The 23,495-nt window shown below is 46.4% G+C and overlaps 9 protein-coding genes across 9 annotated transcripts; 6 read left to right on the forward strand and 3 right to left on the reverse strand.

Moving 5' to 3' along the window:
• Positions 1-2,142: 2,142 nt before the first annotated feature.
• V1508DRAFT_451152 (YVTN repeat-like/Quino protein amine dehydrogenase) lies at positions 2,143-3,461 on the forward strand (the record flags this gene model as incomplete). Its single annotated transcript, XM_066942497.1, has 1 exon — positions 2,143-3,461. The coding sequence occupies one exon, from the start codon at positions 2,143-2,145 to the stop codon at positions 3,325-3,327; it is 1,185 nt and encodes a 394-aa protein (XP_066793731.1). The 3' UTR covers positions 3,328-3,461.
• A 2,182-nt stretch (positions 3,462-5,643) lies between these two features.
• On the reverse strand, positions 5,644-5,985 carry V1508DRAFT_451154 (uncharacterized protein; the record flags this gene model as incomplete). Its single annotated transcript, XM_066942498.1, has 1 exon — positions 5,644-5,985. The coding sequence occupies one exon, from the start codon at positions 5,983-5,985 to the stop codon at positions 5,644-5,646; it is 342 nt and encodes a 113-aa protein (XP_066793732.1).
• Positions 5,986-6,999: 1,014 nt separating this feature from the next.
• V1508DRAFT_250792 (uncharacterized protein) lies at positions 7,000-7,966 on the reverse strand. The gene has a single exon (XM_066936388.1). It carries the CDS (start codon positions 7,850-7,852, stop codon positions 7,259-7,261), a length of 594 nt encoding a protein of 197 aa, XP_066793733.1. The 5' UTR covers positions 7,853-7,966; the 3' UTR covers positions 7,000-7,258.
• A 2,579-nt stretch (positions 7,967-10,545) lies between these two features.
• Positions 10,546-11,695, forward strand: V1508DRAFT_463779 (NADP-dependent oxidoreductase domain-containing protein; the record flags this gene model as incomplete). Its single annotated transcript, XM_066942880.1, is given in 3 exon segments — positions 10,546-10,935; positions 10,982-11,102; positions 11,122-11,695. 3 exon segments carry the CDS (start codon positions 10,908-10,910, stop codon positions 11,693-11,695), a joined length of 723 nt encoding a protein of 240 aa, XP_066793734.1. The 5' UTR covers positions 10,546-10,907.
• Positions 11,696-12,201: 506 nt separating this feature from the next.
• On the forward strand, positions 12,202-13,532 carry V1508DRAFT_457540 (chaperonin 10-like protein; the record flags this gene model as incomplete). Its single annotated transcript, XM_066942686.1, has 6 exons — positions 12,202-12,520; positions 12,548-12,620; positions 12,651-13,101; positions 13,145-13,239; positions 13,312-13,335; positions 13,476-13,532. The coding sequence occupies exons 1-6, from the start codon at positions 12,477-12,479 to the stop codon at positions 13,530-13,532; spliced, it is 744 nt and encodes a 247-aa protein (XP_066793735.1). The 5' UTR covers positions 12,202-12,476.
• A 170-nt stretch (positions 13,533-13,702) lies between these two features.
• On the reverse strand, positions 13,703-14,886 carry V1508DRAFT_423816 (carboxymuconolactone decarboxylase family protein). Its single transcript, XM_066941218.1, has 2 exons — positions 14,565-14,886; positions 13,703-14,512 (listed from the first exon to the last, which is right to left on the reverse strand). Exon 2 carries the CDS (start codon positions 14,478-14,480, stop codon positions 13,797-13,799), a length of 684 nt encoding a protein of 227 aa, XP_066793736.1. The 5' UTR covers positions 14,481-14,512; positions 14,565-14,886; the 3' UTR covers positions 13,703-13,796.
• Positions 14,887-15,993: 1,107 nt separating this feature from the next.
• On the forward strand, positions 15,994-16,484 carry V1508DRAFT_423820 (uncharacterized protein). The gene has a single exon (XM_066941219.1). The coding sequence runs from the start codon at positions 16,159-16,161 to the stop codon at positions 16,423-16,425; it is 267 nt and encodes an 88-aa protein (XP_066793737.1). The 5' UTR covers positions 15,994-16,158; the 3' UTR covers positions 16,426-16,484.
• A 489-nt stretch (positions 16,485-16,973) lies between these two features.
• On the forward strand, positions 16,974-17,931 carry V1508DRAFT_441447 (flavoprotein-like protein). Its single transcript, XM_066942291.1, has 2 exons — positions 16,974-17,126; positions 17,181-17,931. Exons 1-2 carry the CDS (start codon positions 17,109-17,111, stop codon positions 17,769-17,771), a joined length of 609 nt encoding a protein of 202 aa, XP_066793738.1. The 5' UTR covers positions 16,974-17,108; the 3' UTR covers positions 17,772-17,931.
• A 3,379-nt stretch (positions 17,932-21,310) lies between these two features.
• On the forward strand, positions 21,311-22,871 carry V1508DRAFT_399546 (cytochrome P450; the record flags this gene model as incomplete). Its single annotated transcript, XM_066938268.1, has 3 exons — positions 21,311-21,974; positions 21,997-22,598; positions 22,647-22,871. 3 exons carry the CDS (start codon positions 21,311-21,313, stop codon positions 22,869-22,871), a joined length of 1,491 nt encoding a protein of 496 aa, XP_066793739.1.
• Positions 22,872-23,495: the final 624 nt, after the last annotated feature.

Consider the following 23,495-nt stretch of genomic DNA (forward strand, 5'->3'; position numbering starts at 1 on the left):
AACTCTCCAAGATATAAGGTGCACGTTTCCGACAGAACGCAAGTCTGAAACCTGAAAAATTTAGTCTAGATGTTTTTCAAGGTAGAAATGTGGACTCAACAGAGTAAGATATCTTGTATAGACATGTCGACTTATTTACAATAAAATAGTGGCAATTGAAATAAATTTATCGAACATAACTAATTGGATGTATTTTGCCTCAGATGTCTATGAAAACCCGTTAAGTGGAACTACCTTGCCACCTGCACAAGAGCATTGCATTTTTCTCATGCAAACCCTGCGACAGGCGTTACTTTGGGGCAAAACGCCATCCCTATCGAAAGATTGTGTTTCAATGTCGCAAGTCATAGTATGTTGCACGTAATGACTGCAGAATAGCCACACAGGAGTCGTTGGGGTCGGATCGGTTGGTACGGGATTCCTTGTGCCATCGTTCAAACTTCAAAGTCAGGGCTATCTATCATGTTCTGTCACACCTGTAGCATAGCTGTTATTATGTAGCCATCCAGCCCATCCTCGTCTGTGAAATGTAAATTCGGGTTTCCTGAGACAATCACCATGCGAAGCACGAATGCATTATCCGTCGTCCCAAATGCCACTGTGTCACTATAGCCTATCCGAGACCCGCGATTTGGTTCACTGGCTCACTGCGCGATTTTGAAGACACAACGAAAGAGGGAGGCACTATGGACCGAGAGAGACATTGATTGGATGATAGTTTAACACAACGAGGCGGTTAAGATGGGGTGGCATGGGTTTGCAACAACCATTAGGTTTTTGCCGCCCTCTCGCATGCAGGGTTCAGGGTTTCGTGTCCATTGCGATTGAGGGCAAATCATACGCAATACGAATGTCACACGCTATAGCACTGCTGGATGGATACGCGACTTACCCTAATAAAAATTTCCTGCTAACCATATTGTACAAGACACTGAATGATCCAATTTGCTCAAACTGTGAACCGTACAGTGGAGTATAGAAAAGTTTAGAAGTCCGTCTGGGTCCGACCCTGATGACTCTGAACTGATAAAATATCCCTGAACATGTAGCAAGCTTTCCTGTGGACGTCAATGAGGTCTGATTACACCACCGGATTGCTTGTCCTGTCTCACATTATATGCGCTGATGTGAAGAAGAATGCGCTGCCAAAATATGTAGTGTGCAAGTGTTTTTGGAAGACGCAAAAGCAGTATCTGATCTAGTCTGCTTAAAAATATGTCCCTGAAATTAATTAGAGCGATTCAGGGTTCAGGGTAACGTAAACAACAGCCTTCCGGCCCCCACACCCCCTCGATAGCTTATCCCGAATAAGTTGTCAGGGTGGCCTCGCTAGCCGATTGGCAGTATCCGGACACGTTGTCTATAGTGGCAGAGAGCCGACGCGTAACTTCAGCCCGTGTACGCGTTAGAATGTTTAACTGGATGTAAAATCCTGAAGCCTGAACCGGCATCAACTGGATGTTGCAGTGGGACGGTGGCGCTGTTAAGGAAGCACCATCGATGGAATAACAAAAGATTGCTGTGCCGGCACGGGACTTGGGGACTTGCTCTAATCCCACCCAACAGCAGGATGGTAGCTTCCCGGAATCCCGTGCCATGTTGGGCACAATGTAGGCGTTTCCCCGCTCCAGTTGCAATTTCGCGTGAGAGGTGATTTCGGACCGGTAGCACAGAGGTATTATTTCAGGGCACTTCAGGGCACCTAGGATTACTGGGTCTTCCCAGTACATTGCAGATGGTAAAATGTCGTACAACGTGAAATGAGGGGCTAGATGACTACGATAATTCGCCGTTATTTTACTCACTGTCTTCGGTATTCACAATAGCGGCAGCAGGATTAGGGTTCAAGAGTGTTCTCCGCACTTTCAAGCCTTGGCGCGCTCTGATAATTACCCCGCGCGACGCCACTTGCGGTACCTCCCCCTAGAGTCCCGTACCTATTGCTGTTGGGTCGTTTTCTAGCAGTCTGCTAAGGTTAGAAGAAACCTTTGACAAATCAAAATGTTGATAAACCCGGCCAACGGAAGAGGCAATGAGGCCTTTCGCTTAACCCACGTAGTCTTATAAGTAAGATTGTCCTTCAGGTGGCTCTATACTTGCACTGCTGATAGACAATCGATTTAGCATTTCATAGCCTCGACCATGAAGCCCTCATTATTCCTTGTATTCTTTTTTCCGGTCGCTGTTTTGGCTGAAGTTGTCTCTTACAATGAACGAAATGTCGTCCCGTGGGAGCCCAAGAATTCTACAAGCGTCGACCAATCGGTCATCAACAACGGCTATTACTACCTGTCAGACAGGACGAACAGTGTCGTGCACGTCGTTAATATCGCCTCTGGCGCGCTTGCGGCCGACATTAAGGGATTTGCGGGATTAAACCTTGTTAACGGAAAAGCAGATCCTGGTACATCCGGACCGAACGGCCTTATTGTGCTGCCTGACCGCAACGAGTTATACGTGGGCGACGGCGATGGCAGCGTGAAGGTTGTTGATCTCAGAAACAATACTGTCGTTGCCAGTATCCACACAGGAGCGACCTATCGCGCCGACGAGTTCGCCTACGACGTTAACCGTCAACTGATAACAGTTACGAATCCCGAGGAAATTATCCCCCTAGTTACCATTATATCCGTCGCCAACCGTACGGTGCTTGGTAATATAACATTTCCTGATGCTACCAACGGCGTCGAGCAACCGGCCTGGAATCCGATTGACGGCTACGTCTACGTGTCGGTTCCCGAGACGAAAACCAATCCAGGCGGTGAGATCGATGTCGTTGACATCGAAAATTTCAAGCTCATTAAGGCCCTTCAACAACCCAATTGCAATTCGCATGGCATAGTATTCGGTCCGTACCAACAGCTTTTGCTCGGCTGCAGTCAGGACTCTATCTTCACGTATGGAACTGCGCACATTGCTATTATGGACGTAAGCACGGGAACTGTCGCCGCTACTATCAACGGCATCGCTGGGGCAGATCAAGTCACTTATGATCCTACAACAAACTTCTATTATGTGTCAGCTTATCAAAACACCGCCAATGGTACCAAGCAAGGATTGCCTGACCCCGTACTGGGAATTATCGATGCGGCCACTTACACTCTGGTCCAAACTATCCCCACCGATAACATTACCGCTCACTCGGTGGCTGTTGACCCAAAGATGAATACGCTAGCCGTGCCTTTGGCCAAAAGTGGAATCACCTTTTACGATATCGGTTACTCCACCAACTCTCCAGACACTGGAACGTCTGGTGCAGGGAGAGAGCAACCACTGCACTTATTCCTCATCGCTTTTGCTACCTTTGCGGCTATTATGAATTTGTAAGCCTTTGACGAGAGCAAGGTGCGTTGCTTACGTTGCCATGGAACAAGGAGTGTCCAGTTTCAGCGTTTTTATTAGTGTGTAGCTTCGCGTGTTGGTTTGTTGAACACGTCTTGGTTATTTTGTCCTTCGATTTGTGCGAGTTTTTGTCAGCGGTCGGGCGACAAGGTTTCTTTCCTTATCTCTTATCTTCATGTCGTCTCCATTACCCGGCCGGGAGTGTCCGATTCTGTTTGTGTTCCTTCGCTGCCTTCCTTCCTTTTTTCTCTTCTTTGTCGTATTTACTAGATTAGTTAACTAGCAATCGACTCCCATCTTCCCTAAACCTTACTGCAGGGTTTGACAGTTGTCGAGGACAGAGGTACTGTAATCACCAAGTAAGTAGATTGTAAGGGTTTTTTACTGCGATTAGAAACTTTAGTTACATTAATGGTTTTGGCCTATCTTGTCTCCAGGGATAGAGCGCGACAACTTAGGTAACCTCCTCACAGCCATTTCATTGTGTACCGGCTTAGCCTCTACAGATGCTAGCCCGTTTTCAGTGGCGCTCCAGACAGGTTGGATGTTAAGTACTGATCCGATCTGGGTTCAGGGTTTCATACTACTTAAACGCGCGCGTACCTCCCTGGCAACATATTCGTGTTACATAACCCTGAAACCCTAGTACGAAAAGTCAGACCTTCCATAGTAAAGAGCCTAAGTACCGCTCAAATTAGTACCTGCGCTTTTTCCTGCGATTTTCTGTCTAAATTAAAACAAGCTGCCATTCAGTATAAATAAACAGCAAGTTTATTTATTTTTATTTGAAGGGGTGGTGGCGGTGGTATTCAGACTTCGGATGCCCGGGGACTTTTGTCGGGACTAAGCTGGAGGCACCTTACCACGGGAAGTATTGCGTACCAAAGTCCCCTGACGCCGGTTTTTAATAAAGTTCTGCAAGCGACGCCACAGCCGCCGAGATTTGATTGGGTTCAATTTACCCCGCCCTGCAGGGTAAATTGAGTTTCTTGGCAGGCCGGAAAGCCGAGGAAACACACGTCCACCGGCATATCTTTCTTCCGCGTTTAAACCTGTAAATTTATAACGAGCAGCGCATCCTAACGAGCGGCCCGTTTTCCACCCGACTCCCCCCCTCCATACTTGACACTTTTTTCCTCCACATCAAAAAAATGGAATCTTCTTCTAATGAAAGCAAGAGCATCCTTGCCATAAAAGCACTCCAAAAATAGCTAAGCGTTAGGGCCACAGCAATGATATGGTATTAGTGAACGACACTACGTCACCGACGTGCCGGCCGACAACAACGACGCGATGTTCCAGCCAATTCAGGAAGAATCAGTCCTTGTTCAATATATCCTCGACTTAGCTACCAAAGGATTTCCTCCTCGGCTGTCTATTGTGGGAGATATGGCAAATCGACTTCTCACGGCACGCGACGCGTGATGAAATTCTAGAGATGAGAATCGGCAAGGCACAGTGGAAGTAAGTTCGACTAGAACTTAGTTAAAAGAGTTGCTGGATCTTCGTAGACTGATTGCTTGAATCAACTATCGTATCCAAGGTAATTACTACCTCTGTATATATACAGTGGTATCGTATGATAGTTTGAACTGTGTCTAATCCTCAATAAGAAGTGATTAGCTCACACGAGGTAACTGTTTACATCTCGTATGAGGAAGATTTACTCAATATAAGTAAAATAGCTCAGACTATTCTTCTTTGTAAGGATCAGCTCATATGACATATCCAATGTTTAGTATGAGAAATGCTCATGTGTCTTACCACAACCCTTAATGAAGCAACGTGAGCAGGACTATAAACGTCAAGTTTCTCGTTCGGTATGGGCTATTATCTCAATATCGATAATGCATTTGATTGTACCTGAGTGACGTGTGCATAAGCTATAATGAGCTTTGGCGGCTGAGCTCATAAGACCACTTCCGCACGGCGCATTCTTATGATGATTATTACTGTCATCATCGACTCTCATGACGTGTCCGTCTCTTTTAATTACTTCATATACCTTAGCATAAACTTTATTCAAGGCACACTTCATTCTGTCATTTCAACACACCTGGCAAGCGCTCAGGACCGACAACTTGTTTCGCCTGTGTCGCTGCAGACTGAACTGAGTCCTAGGTCGTGACCTTAGGGTGGAAAAGTAATTGGTGGGCGTGTTCCTGCAGCCTGCGGTTGCATTGGCGCTGGGCGGACTGAATTGACGACTTTTAGCTTGTGCTGAGGCGACGCAGGTTCCCATAGGCTGCCGCTACTTGATGGCACGCCATCGTCACTATTCGCGAAAGAACCAGAAAAAAATTAGCAAAACCGGATATGGGACTGTAAGTGAAGACATGCCAGACTCCACAGTGATCTTTCTCTCGTACTGGCGTTGTAGACCCGAGTAGAACCCTTAAGTTCTTCAAAGTCGATCCCATACTCGATGGGATGATATGCATGCCCACGAACCTGTTCAATGTCTGCCGGGATATGTAGCTGTTGACGATGCGACGAAATTTCATCTTCATCTAGAACCGAAACTTCGACATAAAAATAGTTGCTGCTGCAGGGCAGATCTGTCATAAAATGCGCCTTCTGAACATTGTTGATGATATTCTGAGGATCCACAATATACCGGCACCCTCTGCATGCGTGAGACATAGTCAATCTCCACTTCTTCGCTTACTCGAGCCCAGTCTTGGAGTGTGTCCTGACGTCACTCCTGAGGATCGCTGGTGGCGATCCTGTGCGCTGGCTACTTTAGGTAGCCGCATACCGTAGTGATAGTGAGCGGGGGAGGTTGAGTTTTCTTTGTGTATATATAGACCTGAATGTCCCGTGGGACTGCTCAGTAGCTTTTCTCGATCAGAGTCTCGGCCCCCCTTCCTGTTTTCCACGTCCATCCATATCTATATCCTCCCACACTCCTTTGTCACGCACGTACATTTCTCACATGCATGTCGCCACTTACATGAAATCCAAGACCTCCAGCGACATTATCGACATGTTCACTTGGATCCGTCGCATGGTCACTGGCGTCTGAGCCTGTGATTGTCGCGATGAGTACGTCCTCCTCGTGTCTATTGGCCCTGCCACATTTCAGCACATGTCGACAGTGACTATTCAACCCTGAAATTTGCGAGTTGCATTTGGGGCAGTTGAATTTGCCGTTGCCTCGTCCAGTGTAGCGGCACAAGGCTACGGACTGGACTGGAATATAACTGGACTAAGACTAGACTAGACTAAGACTAGACCAGACTAAGACTTGAAGAAACAATCAAAAGTATATTTCAATAATGTGAGAATACCAGAATACAAGAATACAGCTGTATACTTGATCTGATCGGGAGGGACAAACTCCTCCTTATATACACGACCGACCTGAACAAAGAGCCATACTCGCGAACCAACAATTAAAATCGATTACTAAAAATAACCGATCCTTTGTTTGAAGGACGCGGGGAGGAACCCCAGCACTACCTTACGACGATCCTGGTCCCTTCGGTCCGGGGGTGCCTTATACACGACGATCGCCGAGGTTTCCTTACACTAGAGAAGTTAGACTTCCTGGGTCTATATGAGATCGCGAGACAAGAAGCATTATCTTCTTCAAATATTCAGAGTGGATTTAGAGCTACAGGCTAGTGCCGCATGACCCGAGCGAGGTATTAAGTCATCTGTCACTTACTCTTCATACACCTAGTCCGTAGAGTAGCCAGCAACAAGTATCTCAAGAGCTATGGGTTCCTGAGACGCCGATTATAACGTCAGGCAGAGACAGATATAATTATAGTAATGCGTTTTAGAGATGTGTTCGCCTCATCTGCTGAACTATCGAGAGGTAGCTAAAACAACACCATTCTTGATCGAAGATTGCATAAATCACATTTCTCGACGCGGACACTTTATTTGTCCAACTTCTTTTGTAAAATATTCAGGAGTTAAGCCCAGACTCATCTGGAGCGTCATCTGCAGTGTCCGACCAATTTCGCAACCAACTGGTAAACTCAATCTCCTTCCCATTCCTCTTATAGGGCCACATGTATTCTCCCTCTACACATGAACCCTGAGTGATATATAATTTGCTATATGTCGCAGTGTCATAATAGCTCCCACCGAAATCATTTCTGGACGTAAAGTGATACGCATATCCAGCATAGTAAGCAAATGCAATATGCCTACTACCTCCACCTTGTCCATTGTAAAAATAAACGTGAACGTCGTTGTCTGGAATTGGAGGAACATACATAGCGCCTGGTGCGTAGAACTTCATGACGACGAATCCATCTGGAGAAGTTGCTTTCCCATTGAAAACATCATCGTTTAAGTAGTATGGAGCATAATCGAATAGGACTTGATTTGCGTATGTAAAAAACCAATAGCGGCGAGACTCATCCATGGGATATTGATCGGGCGTCGCCTTCAGGAGACACAATACGGGCTTATCACTTGCATGTACTAAGGTCGCATAAAAGAGGGCAAGTAAGACTATCTTTATAAACGGATGATATAGAAATCGAGCGATCATGACTGCCAATGAGCCTCAGAAAATGCAGATTCAAAAAAGAGAACAAGACTGGGCCGGGGATATTTATAACAGGACGTGGGTAATTTTCAGAACGTATGGGACGCCAAGTTGGCGCGCAATCCTCATCAAGGATGAAGACATCTGAATCGGAGCGGGCTAGCGCTGATCCATCTTTAATTAGCCTGTTACAGGGTAGCCAATTCTTTATTCGCGCCGGAAAGAGCTTAGGGTTTAAAACAATCGCTTCTGTCATGCACTATCGCTTCTGAGCCGAGCCCCTAGAAATCGAAAGTACAGGATCCCGGGGTTATCCCATTATTGGGAAAACATACAGCTCTGGCTCGATCACTATGATGTTGTCGAGTCATACTGAGATGTAAATCGGCTTAGGTATCATGTAAATCACTGGAAACGAACACCATATTATTTGATCGCAAGAGTCTGCAAATTTTTGTTCCAGAGCCAGGCAACATTTTATATACATTTACGATGACAGGAAAAAGACGGTTTTCATTTGTGACAAAGTGAATTAGTACAAATTAAATATAAAAACACTATGAACTGTTTCTACACGCCCACGATCCTAAGAGCCTGTACTGCCTGTACATATAACTAGTGCTGCACGAGGCTGCAGCGCGTAGGCAGGTAAGGCAGATGCCATACAAAATAGAGTTTGGGAACTGTTACCCGGATTTGCTGCATGAAAATGCTGCACCATAGTTAAGAGTGTAGGCATTTTGGTGTCAAAACTCTAAGGAAACTTTAAGGAAACCTGCTGAACCCTTACCCTAAACGTAGTACCACCCACACTTGGTAGTAAAAGAATCAGGTTTACATTTATTCTATAATAGGTCTAGTGGTAATCTTGTTGTCCATTACATTCTTCAAGTCCCCTTGCCCTAACCTTCTTGGCGTCGCCTTGTCTACAGGCATAACGCCATCTGCAAATTTCCTTCATATTTTCTCTCACACTTCCCGCGTGTTTGTTTACCATCTTCAAATTTCCTTCACTCATATTTTCAGCAATTCTGCATCCTCCCTTATCGCAAAATATGGAATCATATCAAGCTTTTCTTCGAGGATCAGAGTAATGCCAGAAATGTGCATCTTGTCGCACTTTGGTGTGTTCCCCTGAAACCCTGAACCCTGTCGCACTTTGGTGTGTTCTGCAACGTTTTGAGAACTTCAACAAATGTTTGTCGGCAATGGTGGTAAGCCTGTAAATATTTGCAAAATTGTCGGGACAATGCAAGTAATTCGATAGATTCTCGATAGATTTGCCATCCTCCGCTAACTAAATCTCTAGAGACGAAGATCCGGGAACAGGAGGACGCTTCATACTATCTTGATGAGACCAAGGCGTCGCAGTTACCACCACATCGGCCAGGGTTCAGGGTTTTGAGCTTCAAGAAGGAAAACAACCACCACATGGACCACTGTACCCGATATCGCCGGCTGAGCTGGAGATTCTCCAAGATTATATTCAGGAGAATCTAGCAAAGAGTTTTATTAAACCCTCAAAGAGCCCAGCTGGTGCACCAGTGCTATTTGCTCCTAAGAATGACAGCACGCTTCGCCTTGGTGTCGACTACCGGTGTCAGGACCCGTCGTTGGCGTGGTAACCGGGGCTATGACACGTGTCGAGAGGGGAGAAGCTTGGTAGTTGCCTCGGCACCAACGTGGTGGCTGAGCCAGGCGCGCCGCAATAACATAAGCGCGCCTCATCCCAGTTGCTCTCTCTTGTCTCTTTTGTTTTTGCTTTGTCGATACTGCTCTGCTTTGTAGTTCAACTAGTGATTCAATACACGTTATTTGTCTTTATCATAAGATCCTGACAAAGTATCGACCTTCTATTGCTTTACTAGTGAGCTACGACCAACGATTAGACGACATGGCGAGGCTTAGCCAATCAAGACCCTCTTTGGTGGTCTATTCGACAAAATGACGGATCCCGATCCGCCAACCTTGTAATGGGGGATGGCGGACGGCGGATAGGGTCAGATTTGGCGGATATCCGCATTCGAACCATCCCTAAGCAGTGTAGTCTAGCGAGCAAAAGTCGCACTTAACATACGTAAGAAGCGTAAGTGTAGATAGGAGGATGATTGTAACTCATTTCTTCTTCGATGGCCAATGTTATATGTCATATAAGAAAACTAAGTGGGGGTGCGTAACTTAGTCTGCATTGTACACTAATTGTGTTTGGGCTTAAACTCAGTACAAAACTCGGTGTTAGACTTTATCTCCGATAATTCTGCGCCGTTGCAGTTATTGACAATCAATCTGGGAAAATTGGGAAATTCTGGATGCACCGACTCAGGGTTTCAAGTGCGGCGGTATTGAAGCATGTTATTCAGTTGTGGGCTAGGCACCGGCTAGACAAGCATCCTGCCTTTCTTTACCATGACGCCGGATATAACAAGCATTTTTTCAGTGTTGAGCGGTACCAGTTTAAGCCTAGTGAATTCGACGTCACAGAACGCGGACGTAGTGGCAGGTATTAGTTGCCCTCATTCTGCAAGCAAGGCTGCTTTGATCGTAGACCAACCAACCGGTAAATCAGAAGGCTTTTGAGTCGGACATTCAACTTCTGACGTCATATCGCCGGGAACAGGCAATGCAGCTCTGGCCAGGCGACTTAATTTCAGGTCCCAGTGTTCTTGAGTACTGCCCATTCCTTTCGTCTTTCCATTGCCGTCTCCAAAATTCCTTCTCGGCAAACTAAGGTTAATAGAGTTTGGTGGCAAGTGGCAAGTTGGGGGAGCTAATGCAGACCGCTGACATAGAGCCTGGACCATGCCTTCGCGAGAATCGGGTCGACTCTGAATAGACCCGGCCGCAAATGAAAGCTTGACCGACCAGCTTAATATACCGTAACCAAGATATGGCAATGTATATGAAGGAGCAATGTCCCAAAAAACACGCGACACTAATAATACATTCAACGACAGTCTGATCAAGCAGGCCTAGTTACTGAAGAGTCAAAACTGAATCCGATTTTAATTTTATCCGGCGAAATTCAAAGTCAGCGGAATTCTATTATCTGCGAGCTAAAATGTCCTCTAAAATTCGCATTATTCTCGGTAAGTGTTGATCGAAATACCAAATGTCTTTATTTAATATGTTTAGGTTGTATGACGTTCGGTCCAGCGCATTCGTCCACCGCTAGAGTTGCAAGCTTAGAAGATACGAAAACAATTTTCAATTATTTTCATGACCGGGGATATGGTGAAATTGACACCGCTCGCGTGTATACAGACGGCGAGCAGGAAGGATGGTCAAGCGCAGCCGGCTACAAGACTGATTTCAGTTTTAAAGTCGCCACGAAATGCTATCCTGCTAAGCCTTGCCGAGATCGTTACGCTTGCTAGAGATCATGGCCTCGTGCGGCCGACAATATATCAAGGACGCTACAACGCCATGAGCCGTGATATAGAAGACGAGCTAATTCCAGCATTGCGCCATTATGGCTTGGACCTTGTCGTTTTCAGTCCTCTTGCCGGTGGACTTTTTTCTGGAAAATATACTAAACAAGCGGACATTCCTGCCAGTGGGCGATTTTCACCTAATACAGCACAAGGTGCCCTCTATCGGTCGCGATACTTCAAAGATGTTTATTGGGATGCCATTCAGCATATTCAACCGCTAGCCGAGAAGCATGGGCTAACGCTGTTGGAGATAGCATTGAGATGGTTGGTCCATCACAGCCAGCTCAAATTCGCCCGTGGAAAAGAGTTAATTGGAGACGGCATAATTATTGGTGTCAGCTCATTGAAACACCTGGAAGACAATATTAATGCGATTGAGGTGATTCTCTACCGAGAGATGTGGTTGACGCCTTAGATACGGCGTTGAAATTGTCAAGTCGGACGTCTCACCTTACTGGAATGGGAAGCTTGTGTACAGTTACGATGGATAGAAATGCGCACTTTCTGATGATATGTCATTTCGTGAGACTCTATGCAATCGTTGCATTAGTTTATAGTTATGTAGCATGGACCGTTGTTCCTTGTAATTTTCTCAGCGGAGAATACTAATGTAGTTGATTACAATTTACTTTAGTCTGCTGCTGGTCGCTACGCTTCTCTCTGGATAAAGGAGACCGAGGACCATAGAATGTAAAGGAAATAGATTCTATGTAACTTGCAGTTCAGACGCTTTGGGAAGTTCATGCAGCGTACGAAATGTATATCTGGCTTTCTGAAATCATTCCTGGCTTTTCAGGCTTGATTTTGGCTCCAATCCCTGGCAGGGTGAGTAAATAGTCCCTACAGATTAAGTTTTTGAAGCATTTTTAAACCTCCTCGGTTGACTCGGTTTTCTCGCTCGCCAGCGCTTGGCAGACTCAACGTAAGCAGGCTGCATTAGCTTCACTCCACGTGTATCTCACCAGGGTTAAGGGACGTTAGGTACTGAACCACTCGTCGGAAGTTTAACTTATGTGGAGATCCAGGGAAACTTGTTAATTAATCATTTCGTTTTAAATTTAAATATTGTCGTCAACAAAACGTCCTCTTCGGCCAGCACCAAATCGGAGTTATCGAAGAATTGCACATAAAGCAGTTCGCACCAGGTTTCTTTCCACCTATCGGTAGAATTTTCGTATACACGCAAAGCTTTTACGATGCCTACCAAAGTTAAGTGTCTTGCTTCGCTCGAGGCCGGCAAGTATCCCGTTCCGTCGACTGTCGCCAGGCGTGACCTGTGGCCTGACGACATTGAGATCAAGATCCTGTATTGCGGTATCTGCCACTCTGACATTCACCACGTGCGCAACAACTGGGGACCCGACGGCTAGGGCTACCAAGTGGTTCCTGGACATGAGATAGTTGGCAAGGTTTTCCGTGTTGGCGCTGATGTTTCCAAATTCCAAGTGGGAGATTCTGTTGGTGTAGGCTGCATGGTCAACTCATGCCAGACATGTGCAACCTGCAAGAACGACCGGGAGCAGTACTGCGACTCCACGTCGTTCACTTATGGGACCCTCGACCGTCGTGATGGCTTTCGTACTTATGGTGGCTACACCGAGACGATTGTTGTCACAGAGAAGTTTGTGCTTTCTATCCCTGCCAGCCTTGACCTTGCTGGCGCAGCACCGCTCCTTTGTGCTGGCATCACAACTTACTCCCCGCTCCTTCGCTGTGGTGTCCGTCCTAGGTCGAAAGTCGGCGTTGTTGGCCTTGGTGGTCTCAGTCATATGGCTTTGAAGCTTGCTAAATCTATGAGCGCGGATGTTACTCTCTTCAGCCGTTCTAAAGGAAAGGCCGAGGATGCAAAGCGCCTTGCTTGGAGCTGATCACTTTCTCATTTCCAGTAACCTTGAGCAGATGGAGGCTGTATCCGGCCAATTTGAACTGATCATTGACACTGTTCCGTACAATCACGACGTGAACACTTACGTTAAAGCTCTTGTCCCTGAAGGTTCTCTTGTGCTGGTTGGGGTCTTTGATCCTTTAGAGCCCACCGTTAATTCTGCCCCCCTTGTACTGCGGAGCCAGAATTTGGCAGGATCGCTTATTGGAGGAATTAAGGAGACCCTGGAGATGCTTGACTTTTACGGCCAGCATGCGATTATATCCGACATTGAGATGATTGACGCCCGGATCTGCACTCTGCTTATGAGCGCGTAGTGAAATGTGATGTTAAATACCGTTTTGTCATCGACATTGCCACTCTTTAGATCGAAAGTTTTTTGACCTTAATACTATTTATTTACGATTTTGCTACAACTCAAGGACTGATAGTCGGGAGAGTAGGGTTGAATGTCCAGTACCGCACGTTCTTCCTAGTGTGCGCGAAGGGTAAGGTCACGCTTTAACGACTGCACCGTTTGAATCAAGAATGGGATTATGGCATTATAAAAGTAATGAATAGAAAAAGAAAGTCTTATTTTTTAAAAAGATGATTTTGCACAAAACCAACGCACCAACGCACCAACCCACTCTTAATGGTCTTTTTCTGTAATTTTGGACAATATCGCTTTTGCTGCATCCGCTTGTGCCTTGCTAACGTTCTTTTCAATGACATCAAATGCTTCAATCAACTGTGGCACCGAAATTCCGACGTTCAAGCCCATACTGATATGAGCTTGTAACTGAGGTTGCACACCCTCGATTGAAGCCAATGCAGATATGGTGACCAGCTCCCTCTGCTGATAGTTCAAAACATCACTGTCAAATACGTGCGCAAACAAGTGTACTTTCAGAAAGGCATCGATACGCGGTGCAAACTCACCAAAGCCTGGCGCCGGTTTGGTCTGTGGCCCTTGGGTGAGCTCGGTCAGGACTTTTCGTCCTCGCTCATAATCGTCAGTCGTGTCGGTAAGCGGACTTGCATCTTTGCCCACCATGTCATTTACGCCTTGAGCTTTCCGATCCTCCAAAACATCCATAAAGGTGCTTATTCCATTCAAGCTTCGCGGAAAACCTGCGTACGCATAAAGGTGTACCAGGACTTCCTTGATTTCGTTCAAAGTCAACCCGGCATCCAATCCAACCTTGAGTTCAGCTTTGAGGTTGCCCAGATTGCCAACTGCTGTTAATGCCGAAATCCTCACCACGCTCTGTAGTGGCAGATTGAGAGCTTGAACATTCATGGTGTGCAGTAATCGCTGAAAACGAAAATACATACAACAACGCAAAACTAATGCCTTTAAATATCCTTAATATAAAGTGAGAAGATATTGAACTAGCAAGCTACAAATTATACTCACTATAAAAGAATAGCAGAAAAAAATTGATGAAACGTGCTTGAGAATCGAGTAAATGCACACCTACCACACCGCCTTTATATAGAGGCGGAGTTGTCCATCAGGACACCTGGACAAAATTAACTCTGGAAATTCTCTGTTAATTAACTTTGGATATTAAGTCAATATTTTTAAGTATATATTGATGCCTGCATGATATTCCGTGCTTACCCGGCAAAGACAGCAAGACCACTGCTGGAACTCCATTCTCGTATGCTTTTACTTCTTAGCATTAGTTCATATGCAGTGACCTGGAGTTTATAGCTTAGCAACACAGGCCTTATCGTCGGTCATCGGTCTTGATTTGCTTTTGAACACCCCGTGCAATTAAACCCCTATGCCCCGATGTAAAGTCAAATTGGCCGCTGGGTCCAGCGGAGCGGACGAGTGGCGCGGGTCCGGATTGTGCAGGCTAGGTTAGTATTTTTTTGCCATTTGACTTTGGGGGCAAGATAGATCTACCAACCCACCCTCCCCCCCCCCCAAAACTAAGGACCTGATTCTTTTTTTAGTTGCCCTCCCATTTACTTTTTTAAATGGGAGCTCCATTTAGGTGGGGCCATTTATTTCCTCCTAATGGAGTCCCATCTAGGGCTCAGTGTTTCAGGCGCTGACGGGAGCTCCATTTAAAAGTGTAAACGGAGCTACCATTTGAATCCGCACGTGACCTGAATCTGGACACGTATTTACGCGTCAAGAAATAGTGGAGCCTGAAGTTACGATACAACCGTGTAAACGCGACTCTAGTAATTTATAATAAAAGCTTTACCCGCTAATAATTCTCTCCCTCTAATTTCTCTTTCGTATCAATATTTGATATTTTTGAAATGACCCGTGCCAATAACAAGGGAAGTCGAGACTATACGGCCTTCACAGTTATAGAGCCTCATTGCGCAATGAGGCGTGGCGGAGGTTGAACAGCTCCTTGGCATTCTCGGAATGGAAAAGAAGACAAGTTAGATGGGGAAGTACTTCAAATTGGCCAGCCGTTGCTCTTCAAGTGGTATCGCACCGATCGATATGGCGCAAGAACAAACTCGCTGATCCCGTAGGCTGCATCACCCAACCAGTACTTGCCTGGCGGCGTAACAAAGTCTTGGGAAGCCTGAGAATCTGCGAGTACTCGCCAATCATGCGCAGAGCCTTCCCAACCAGGCAAAGCGTATACGAAATTCAAAGTCGAAGTCACAAACAGCAAGTACGTTCTGAGACAAAGAGCCTTTGCGGTTGCGAAATTTGAGTTCTCCTCCAGATTAGTATGGGCGGCAATGTTGCAACGAACCTTTGTGGCTTATTCGGATGCATAGCCCTAACCTTCTCGTGCTATATTGGTGGCAAAAGTCCGGGGGGTTCGGTCCTGCTTTGGCTTACTAGTGGCTTATCCTTTTTCAACCAGCGGGTGGCGGGGTCGTAAGCCAAGCAGACGAAGTCGTGAATGCGTTTTGAGAAGGCTATATAAATTCCTTCAATCCTATGGCAAATAGGTTCTTTCCATCACCATCATCTCATTTAGAAAACAAGTCAAAAACCGCTCAGTCAAAACATTATCATCCTTGCAATGTCTATCAAAAAAACCATTGTCGTCATTGGAGCTACTGGCGTCCAAGGCTCTTCGGTCGCCCGCACATTCCTCTCTTTGGATCACTGGCACGTCCGCGCTGTGACCCGCAACCCGTCCTCCGCTGCAGCACAAACCATAAGCTTTTCAGTACCTCACGGCCATAAGTTGTCCGTCCTCATAGTTAAGAGCCCCGTACCATACAAAGTAGTACCAGCGACTACTCTCGTAATTTTTGATTTACAGCAATATCACAGCGGCAGATGATGGAAAGTACATTTAATAACAGTTTGATATATATTTCCAGCTTTACAAGTTCAATGTGGTGGCGTGGATACAATTTATTGTGGAGTGGTGGTACTTTTGTCGGGACTTGTTCTGTTGCTCGTGTTCAGGGTTGGCAACGGTTCAGTAATTTTTTGCATGCCGGCATATGCCGGCTATGATCAAATCGAGATAGCGGCAGTGTGGCTGGGCGGAGTGGGCTTGGCACACATTGTGTTCTGATAGCATTAGTAATCTCTGCCGTAAATGCAGCAAGTCATAACCGACGTTTTCCGTGCGACTCGGATGTGAGCCGCAATGAGACTATCCGAGCGCTAGCCCTGATGATAGAGTTTAGAGCTTTGGCTTCTGTCAAAGCCATTGTCACCTTTATTCTACCAAATCACGTTAACATGCAGTTCGAACTGGCCAGATCTACTGGGTTCAGGGGTTCGATTATTGTTGACGAGCCCCCGATCTCAGCTCGTCAAATCATTGACCAAATCTGACAAACCCTCACCGAACCTTATGTTCGAAGCCTTGTTTAACCCGTGCGCCTTTGGTACCGCTCACTATATAACCTGCCAATATTCTCCGTCTGTCAACTCTTCTCAGAACAGTAGTCTAGCTATTGCCCCACTTCAATTGCAATCTACTAATTATTCAATTGCATTCAATCGTCCACAATGGCTCCCAAGGTTGCTGTATGCCCGCTTCGCTTGGCGCACGGTTAAGGGTATCGCTAACTCTTAAAACAGATTATCATCTACTCCATGTACGGCCACATCGCCCAAATGGCCGAAGCCGAGAAATCTGGCATCGAGAAGGCCGGCGGCTCCGCGACCATCTACCTGATTCCCGAAACACTGCCTGAAGAGGTTCTCCAGAAGATGTACGCAGCTCCCAAGCCGCATTACCCGATTGCGACTGCCAACACTCTCGTCGACTATGACGCCTTCCTGTTTGGCGTGCCTACCCGGTACGGCAACTTCCCCGCGCAATGGAAAGCGTTCTGGGATACCACTGGCACGCTCTGGGCAAAGGCTGCCCTCGCTAATAAATACGTTGGCCAATTCGTCTCGACTGCTAGCCCCGGCGGCGGACAGGAAGTTACAGTCATGAACGCGCTCTCGACTTATGCTACTCACGGCATGATTTTCGTCCCGCTCGGATACTCTACCTCCTTCGCGCAGCTGACTAATCTTACCGAAGTCCACGGCGGGTCCCCATGGGGCGCCGGTACCTTCGCGGGCGGCGACGGCTCCCGCCAGCCATCCGCGCTTGAAGAGGAGATCGCGTCGATCCAGGGCGAGACCTTTTACAAGGTCGTCGCCAAGGCGTTCAATTGAATAGATGACAGCGTAGTGAATAGATGATCGCTTAGTGACATTCTCGCGTCCTGTGGAGGAGAAGCCGCGAACCCCTATCGAACATAAGTCATCGTTACTGTTGTAATAATTGATCATATTAGGGCACCTGAACCCTGAGCAAATATATACATGACTGCAGGTTTTTATTACCTCTATATATAAGTGAGTCATTGCCTTCTGGAGCCTATAGATGTAACATTCTGTTCAGGGGGCTGAAAGTATAACCGAGACTTCATGGCGCACTCAAAGACTCATTGACAGTCATTGACAACCGCCATACTAACGAGCCGCTTCAGACCAAAAGTGTCACGCCGTACTTCATGGACGTGCTAGAGTTCGAAAAATGGCAAGTAACTCACCGCAACAAGTTTGTTCGTGATCCAATAGCCTATTGGCATGAGCGCTTTCAATACCCTCGGCTCTCTCGAATGGCTCTCGACTTTCTCACGATACAATCCATGTCTGCCGAGTGTTAAAGACTGTTCACAGCCTCAGGGCAGATGGTAGTCCCTCAACGGAGTAATCTTCAGGCGCGAACAATAGGGATGTGTCAAGTGTTGAGGTCATGGTTTCGTGCTGGTATTACCAATGACGTAAATCCTTTGTTTCTTTCAATCTTGGAGGAGAAAAGACAGCTTGAGAGCATGCACCTCAATGATGACGAGTTCAGAAGACAAGAGCTATCATGGCTTATTGGTCAGGCGCACGAACTGGCTGCTGAAGAGATAATTTGAATGGTCAGCCGAAAACGGCAGAGAGGCTGCTAACATGGTAGTACGGTATTTTTACTCAAGAAGACTTCAGGGTTGGCGGAGCACCTTAGGTGGGCTTCTTCTGAGGGCACGCTCACAGTCATAGTTGGTCACCCCATACACTGACGTCAACTACACTTACACCATCTACATTTGAGGCGTCCGTTGATACACTACATTCAAGTCTTGCTTATTAATATACACTTACTCTACACAGACAAAAAATATGTATGTCGGATCCCTGCGCGTGAGCACGCGTTTGCGATTCTACAGCCAAAGTAGATTCCTGAATAACAGGCTAACAGAGGCAAATGAATAAATAGTTATTTAGACCCATTATGAAACCCTGATGTTTCATAATTTGGTCGTCCTCATAGTTAAGGACACTCGTACCACGATTTTCTTCGAAATAGGTCCCTCTCAATTCTGACTGCTTTCAAACAAAGCCAAGTGCAAACGAGATATTTATATTTGTAAATGAGTATATGTGATTGTGTTGACGTAATAAATTTTTGTTGTCAGGGATAGGAACAGTTTTGGGACTAAACTGCAGGCACCATAGGAGTGGCGGTATATATTAAGCTACCAGCGCGTTGTTGCCGTAGGCAATCTTCAATAAATCAATCTCAGCTTGATATTTAGGGCATTGGTCCATGCTTAGCTCATGAGCGGGATCCAATGGCCTGCTGAGGGTTTGCCGTCGCCATACCATAGCGGTTGAGCATGTTCTATTTGTTTATACAAGACGTTTTTGTATGGTGACCGGCCACCCTGACCGAAGGGCGACATTTACCCTAGCCCATGCGGCTCATTACTATGTCAACTCGCCCTTCGCCCCTCCGGTCAGCCCCTGACCGACAGCTTATATGTTTAGGGTTGAGAGGAAGGGTTCCCACCCCGCATTTTGTCAGAGGTCCCGGTTAATAGTGTCCGCAGCTTCGCTCGTCTAGCCTGGCGCTACATACATGCGTACACAAAGGATCTTGGTGGGTTCAGCGACAACGTTTGCAGTTAAGAAGTATAAGTCTCATCGCAGACTTCCAGAGAGCTTCGAGCTTGTCTGAGGGATACTGTAGCGTTTGTCCGTTTCGATATGTGGCGCTTCATTGTTTTTGTGATATGTTCGGTTATTTTTCGCGTTGTTTAGCTTGTCTAATTACTGAGCGTGTCCCTCCTGTCCCTCCCTGGTTCAGCCCCCTGAACCACAGCTTATATCTTTAGAGTATTCTTATATACGAAATAGGGGCAGAAATGTTGAGCTCTAGGCGGACGACACCTCCTGTTCGGGGACGTAGTGGGTGCTTGTATTACAAAGGCTGGCTGCGGCTGACCAAATGTTACACACTCTCTCAACACTAAAGAGTGGCTCTCCCTCCGACCACTTCAGTGCTCCAATTTATTTTCACGCGCGCACACACATACCCCACCACCCCCTCCTTGAGACTGCAGTGGTATCAGCCACTCAATTTGTTTTGCTTGGTCTTTATTCCCAGATGTCAGTAAGTAGTTGAGAACTGGGCTAGCAGTGACATCATCACAGCCGGCAAGCAAGGCCTGTCTGTGTACGCGCTGACGAGGTCCATCAGCGGCGGCGAGTTTTGCTGTAGCAAGTGTGAAAACTCAATATTGGCGCCTTCTAACCCTTGCCCTGCAGCGAATTGCAAACTCAGAATTCGGGCCTTCCAACCTTGCATAACCTGCGAATAAATTGGCGAATATTATTCGCAATGTTTGTGAATTGCGACTGCAAATAACGAATATTGCTGATATCTGCCAGTATTCGCATTCGCAACAGCCCTAATCCTGATTACGTAGAGTCATCTCTATTCAGGTGCCCTAGTAATCAGGTTCAGTCTTAAGTATATAAAAAATTGCTAGGATTACGTGACCGATAACGGGCAGAAGTTGGCGTAACGAGTTGGACGGGATTTACGAATGCGAATAGTTATTTATAAAGCAAATTTATTCGCTCAGGAGGGTTGCGTATACTACAAGAGCTCGGGTCTAGTCTGAACTCGACATGGTGAAACGGATGCAGGTGAGCCAAGACCGCGGTTACTCGCACTCCTGTCCCGATGTGGCAAGTTTGCCTGAGGGCTAAACTCAGGGGTCTAGCTAGAAGCCTCCAAAATATGCCGCTTCCGGCTCTGCAGCCGCTTTGTGTGACCCAGAACGCTCGGAGTATTATATCCGAAGACTATATCCCGCTTAAATTAATGAAGCGGGCAAGCTCGGACTGCGAGACCTGTGCAATTGCTGGTCACCGAGGTCGGATGATGCACAACCAATGCGCGCGGCACAAGTAGCTTGTACCCAGAAGGCTAGTCCCTTCGGATGTTCAGGGCTTTGCGAAAGCGACTCAACGCTGATTCATATCGCCAATAACGATTCTGCTCCCTATCTCACGGTCTGAACACATCTGTGTGCTGGTTGCATCTGCCCATAAATGTCCGCGTCGTGCAGCCTCACTCGATGGCTGATCGAGGCTGGGTTGGAGGGGCAAATGCCTCGTACGTCAGCATTTAGCCGGTTCCGACATGGTATAAAACGAGGCTCGATTATCCTCCATGTCTCCATATTTGGAAGGCAGTGTCCCTAAGTGTCCCGGGCAAGCTTGGTCACTCCGCTTTCACGCTCTATTAATATCCAAGTAAGTGACGCTGTCTTCTGCTGCACTTATCACAGCGAACAGGGCTTATATAACTATAGCTGCTTTGCTGTTTGATTGCAGAACACTTGGCGTGCTATCTGTATATATATTTACCAATGTTCAGTCTCGAAGTCGTCGCGTCTCGTATAGCCATAGCAGTTAGTTGCCTGGTACTCGAGCACCTTTTCTTGTCGACGAAGGAGGATGAGCCACCACTTGTCAAAGGTCCCCTTCCTCTCCTTGGCAGCGCGCTTGCATTTCTCAACAACCCCAAGGCCCTACTGGATGGCTTACAAGAGAAATATGGTTCAATTTTTACCATGTACATCACAGGCGAGCGGCTTACCGTTCTGACTGATCCGATTTTCGGCATTACAGAAGTATTCAACAAGAGGAGTCTTTCCTTCATGCCCTTTCAACTGAGGTTTTGCGAGCCAGTCTGGGGCTACACCAAAGCAGTCGCGATGGATTTAGAATTCCAACTGAAGCTCGTGCACAAAACCCGCGTTGGCTTGGCCTCCAAGCAATTCTTCGAAGAGATCAGTAACACATTAAAAAAGACCTATCTCAGTCTCATCGACGACAGCTCACAGTATGCGAATTGCGACGGCGAAGTCATTGACTTGTACGAATATTGTCGCTATAACATGTTTTACGCGTCCGCGCGTGCTTTATTCGGCCCTGAATTCCCAGTCGATAAAATCTACAATCCCTACATCCTATTCGAATACCAGTTCCCCAAGTTCTTCAGAAATTACCCCCAGTTTTTAAACAGAGAAGGTTAAGAAGGCACAGCATGAAGTGTTGGATCAATTGGGATTATTTTTTGCGGACCCGTCACGCGTGGCCACGTCGTCCCTCCTTTTCCGCTCCTTATACGATGAATACATGGATAGCAATTACAAGTCTCCAGCTGATATTGCAGGATATTACTTTGCGCTTTTAATTGGATCAAAATCGAACTCAGTTCCTGGAGCATTTTGGCTGTTGGCCAATATAGTTGCAGACGCGGAACTCAAGGCCGATGTCGAGGAAATTATCGCAAAACATTACGTTGCTGAGACAGACTCGTTTGACTGGCCTGCATTGTTGCAGGCTCCGTTGATTTCGTCATCATTTAAAGAAACCCTGCGACTCTACGGTAATGCAATGCACTCGCGCAGTGTACCGGAAGATATCAGACTTAAGGTCGCGCGCCGGTCGAAGGCTGATGCCAGCGAAGTGCTGTTCCGCGGAGGCAGTTCTATTATCATGCCAGTGAATCTGGTACATTGGAATCCGGACCTGTACCCTGAGCCTAGCAAATGGATTGGTGGTCGATTTCTGGAGAAGAATCTAGGCGTCTTAGTGCGAGGTGGAACGATGCTGCGTTATTTCATACCATGGGGCGGTGGGGCCGATATGGTATGTGTTCCGGTATATTCATGATGATCTGCTAACAAACTTTGAAAGTGTCCCGGAAGGCAACTCGCGAATTTGGAGGCTGTGATCCAACTAGTGTACACTCTCGCTCGGTTCGATGTCCAACCAGTCGAACCAATACCGGAAGTAATGACAGGTCGTTATGCTACCGGAATGTTCAAACCTGCAAGGGGCTACCGCGTTAAATTTACGAGGCGCAAGACACCGTTGGTGGCAGTTACATCGTCGAATAGCCTATTTAATGGTGTTAATTGAATCGGTTGTTTTGTCAGAGATGGGTTCTTTTAGAAGAATATATGAAGAATCCTCACTGAAAGGTACTGTTCCGTCAAGTGATTGTCAGACGCCATCTATACCCCTATGTATCCAGTTACTCCTCTGCACGTAGGAATTATTCTGTTGAAAAATGCTAATTTTCACCGATACAGGTTGGTGACATTCATTTTAAGGATCTTCGATTCCTGACAAATTGCTTTATGTGTCTTCGCGTTGTATGCGAGTGGTTTTTTCCATTTTGGCAGGAAATAACCTTTTCATGTTTTGCGGCTGGGTGTGAGGCTACACCCAGTAGTTCTATTCCTTATGGGAGCAAATTGGATAGACTCATACACTTCCATATTCGCGCTATTAGTTACACATCTAAGGGTATCAGTTACCACCTAACTCTATCAATGATCTAGATAAAAACTCCCAACTGGACGACTCACTATTTGGAAATTTGCGTACATAAGGGCATACTACTCTATTGCACATCGAGTTAGTGACCAAGTCACTACACATATCATTATTTGCAGAGCAATCACTCTCATCAGCGATCAAAGTAGGGTTAGTGGGTTTATCACTAAACTAAAGGCCTGTATGAGAAATATTTGAGTGAAT

This window comes from Lipomyces doorenjongii, assembly GCF_038497915.1.
Source record: "Lipomyces doorenjongii strain NRRL Y-27504 unplaced genomic scaffold V1508scaffold_61, whole genome shotgun sequence".
NCBI lineage: Eukaryota > Fungi > Ascomycota > Lipomycetes > Lipomycetales > Lipomycetaceae > Lipomyces > Lipomyces doorenjongii.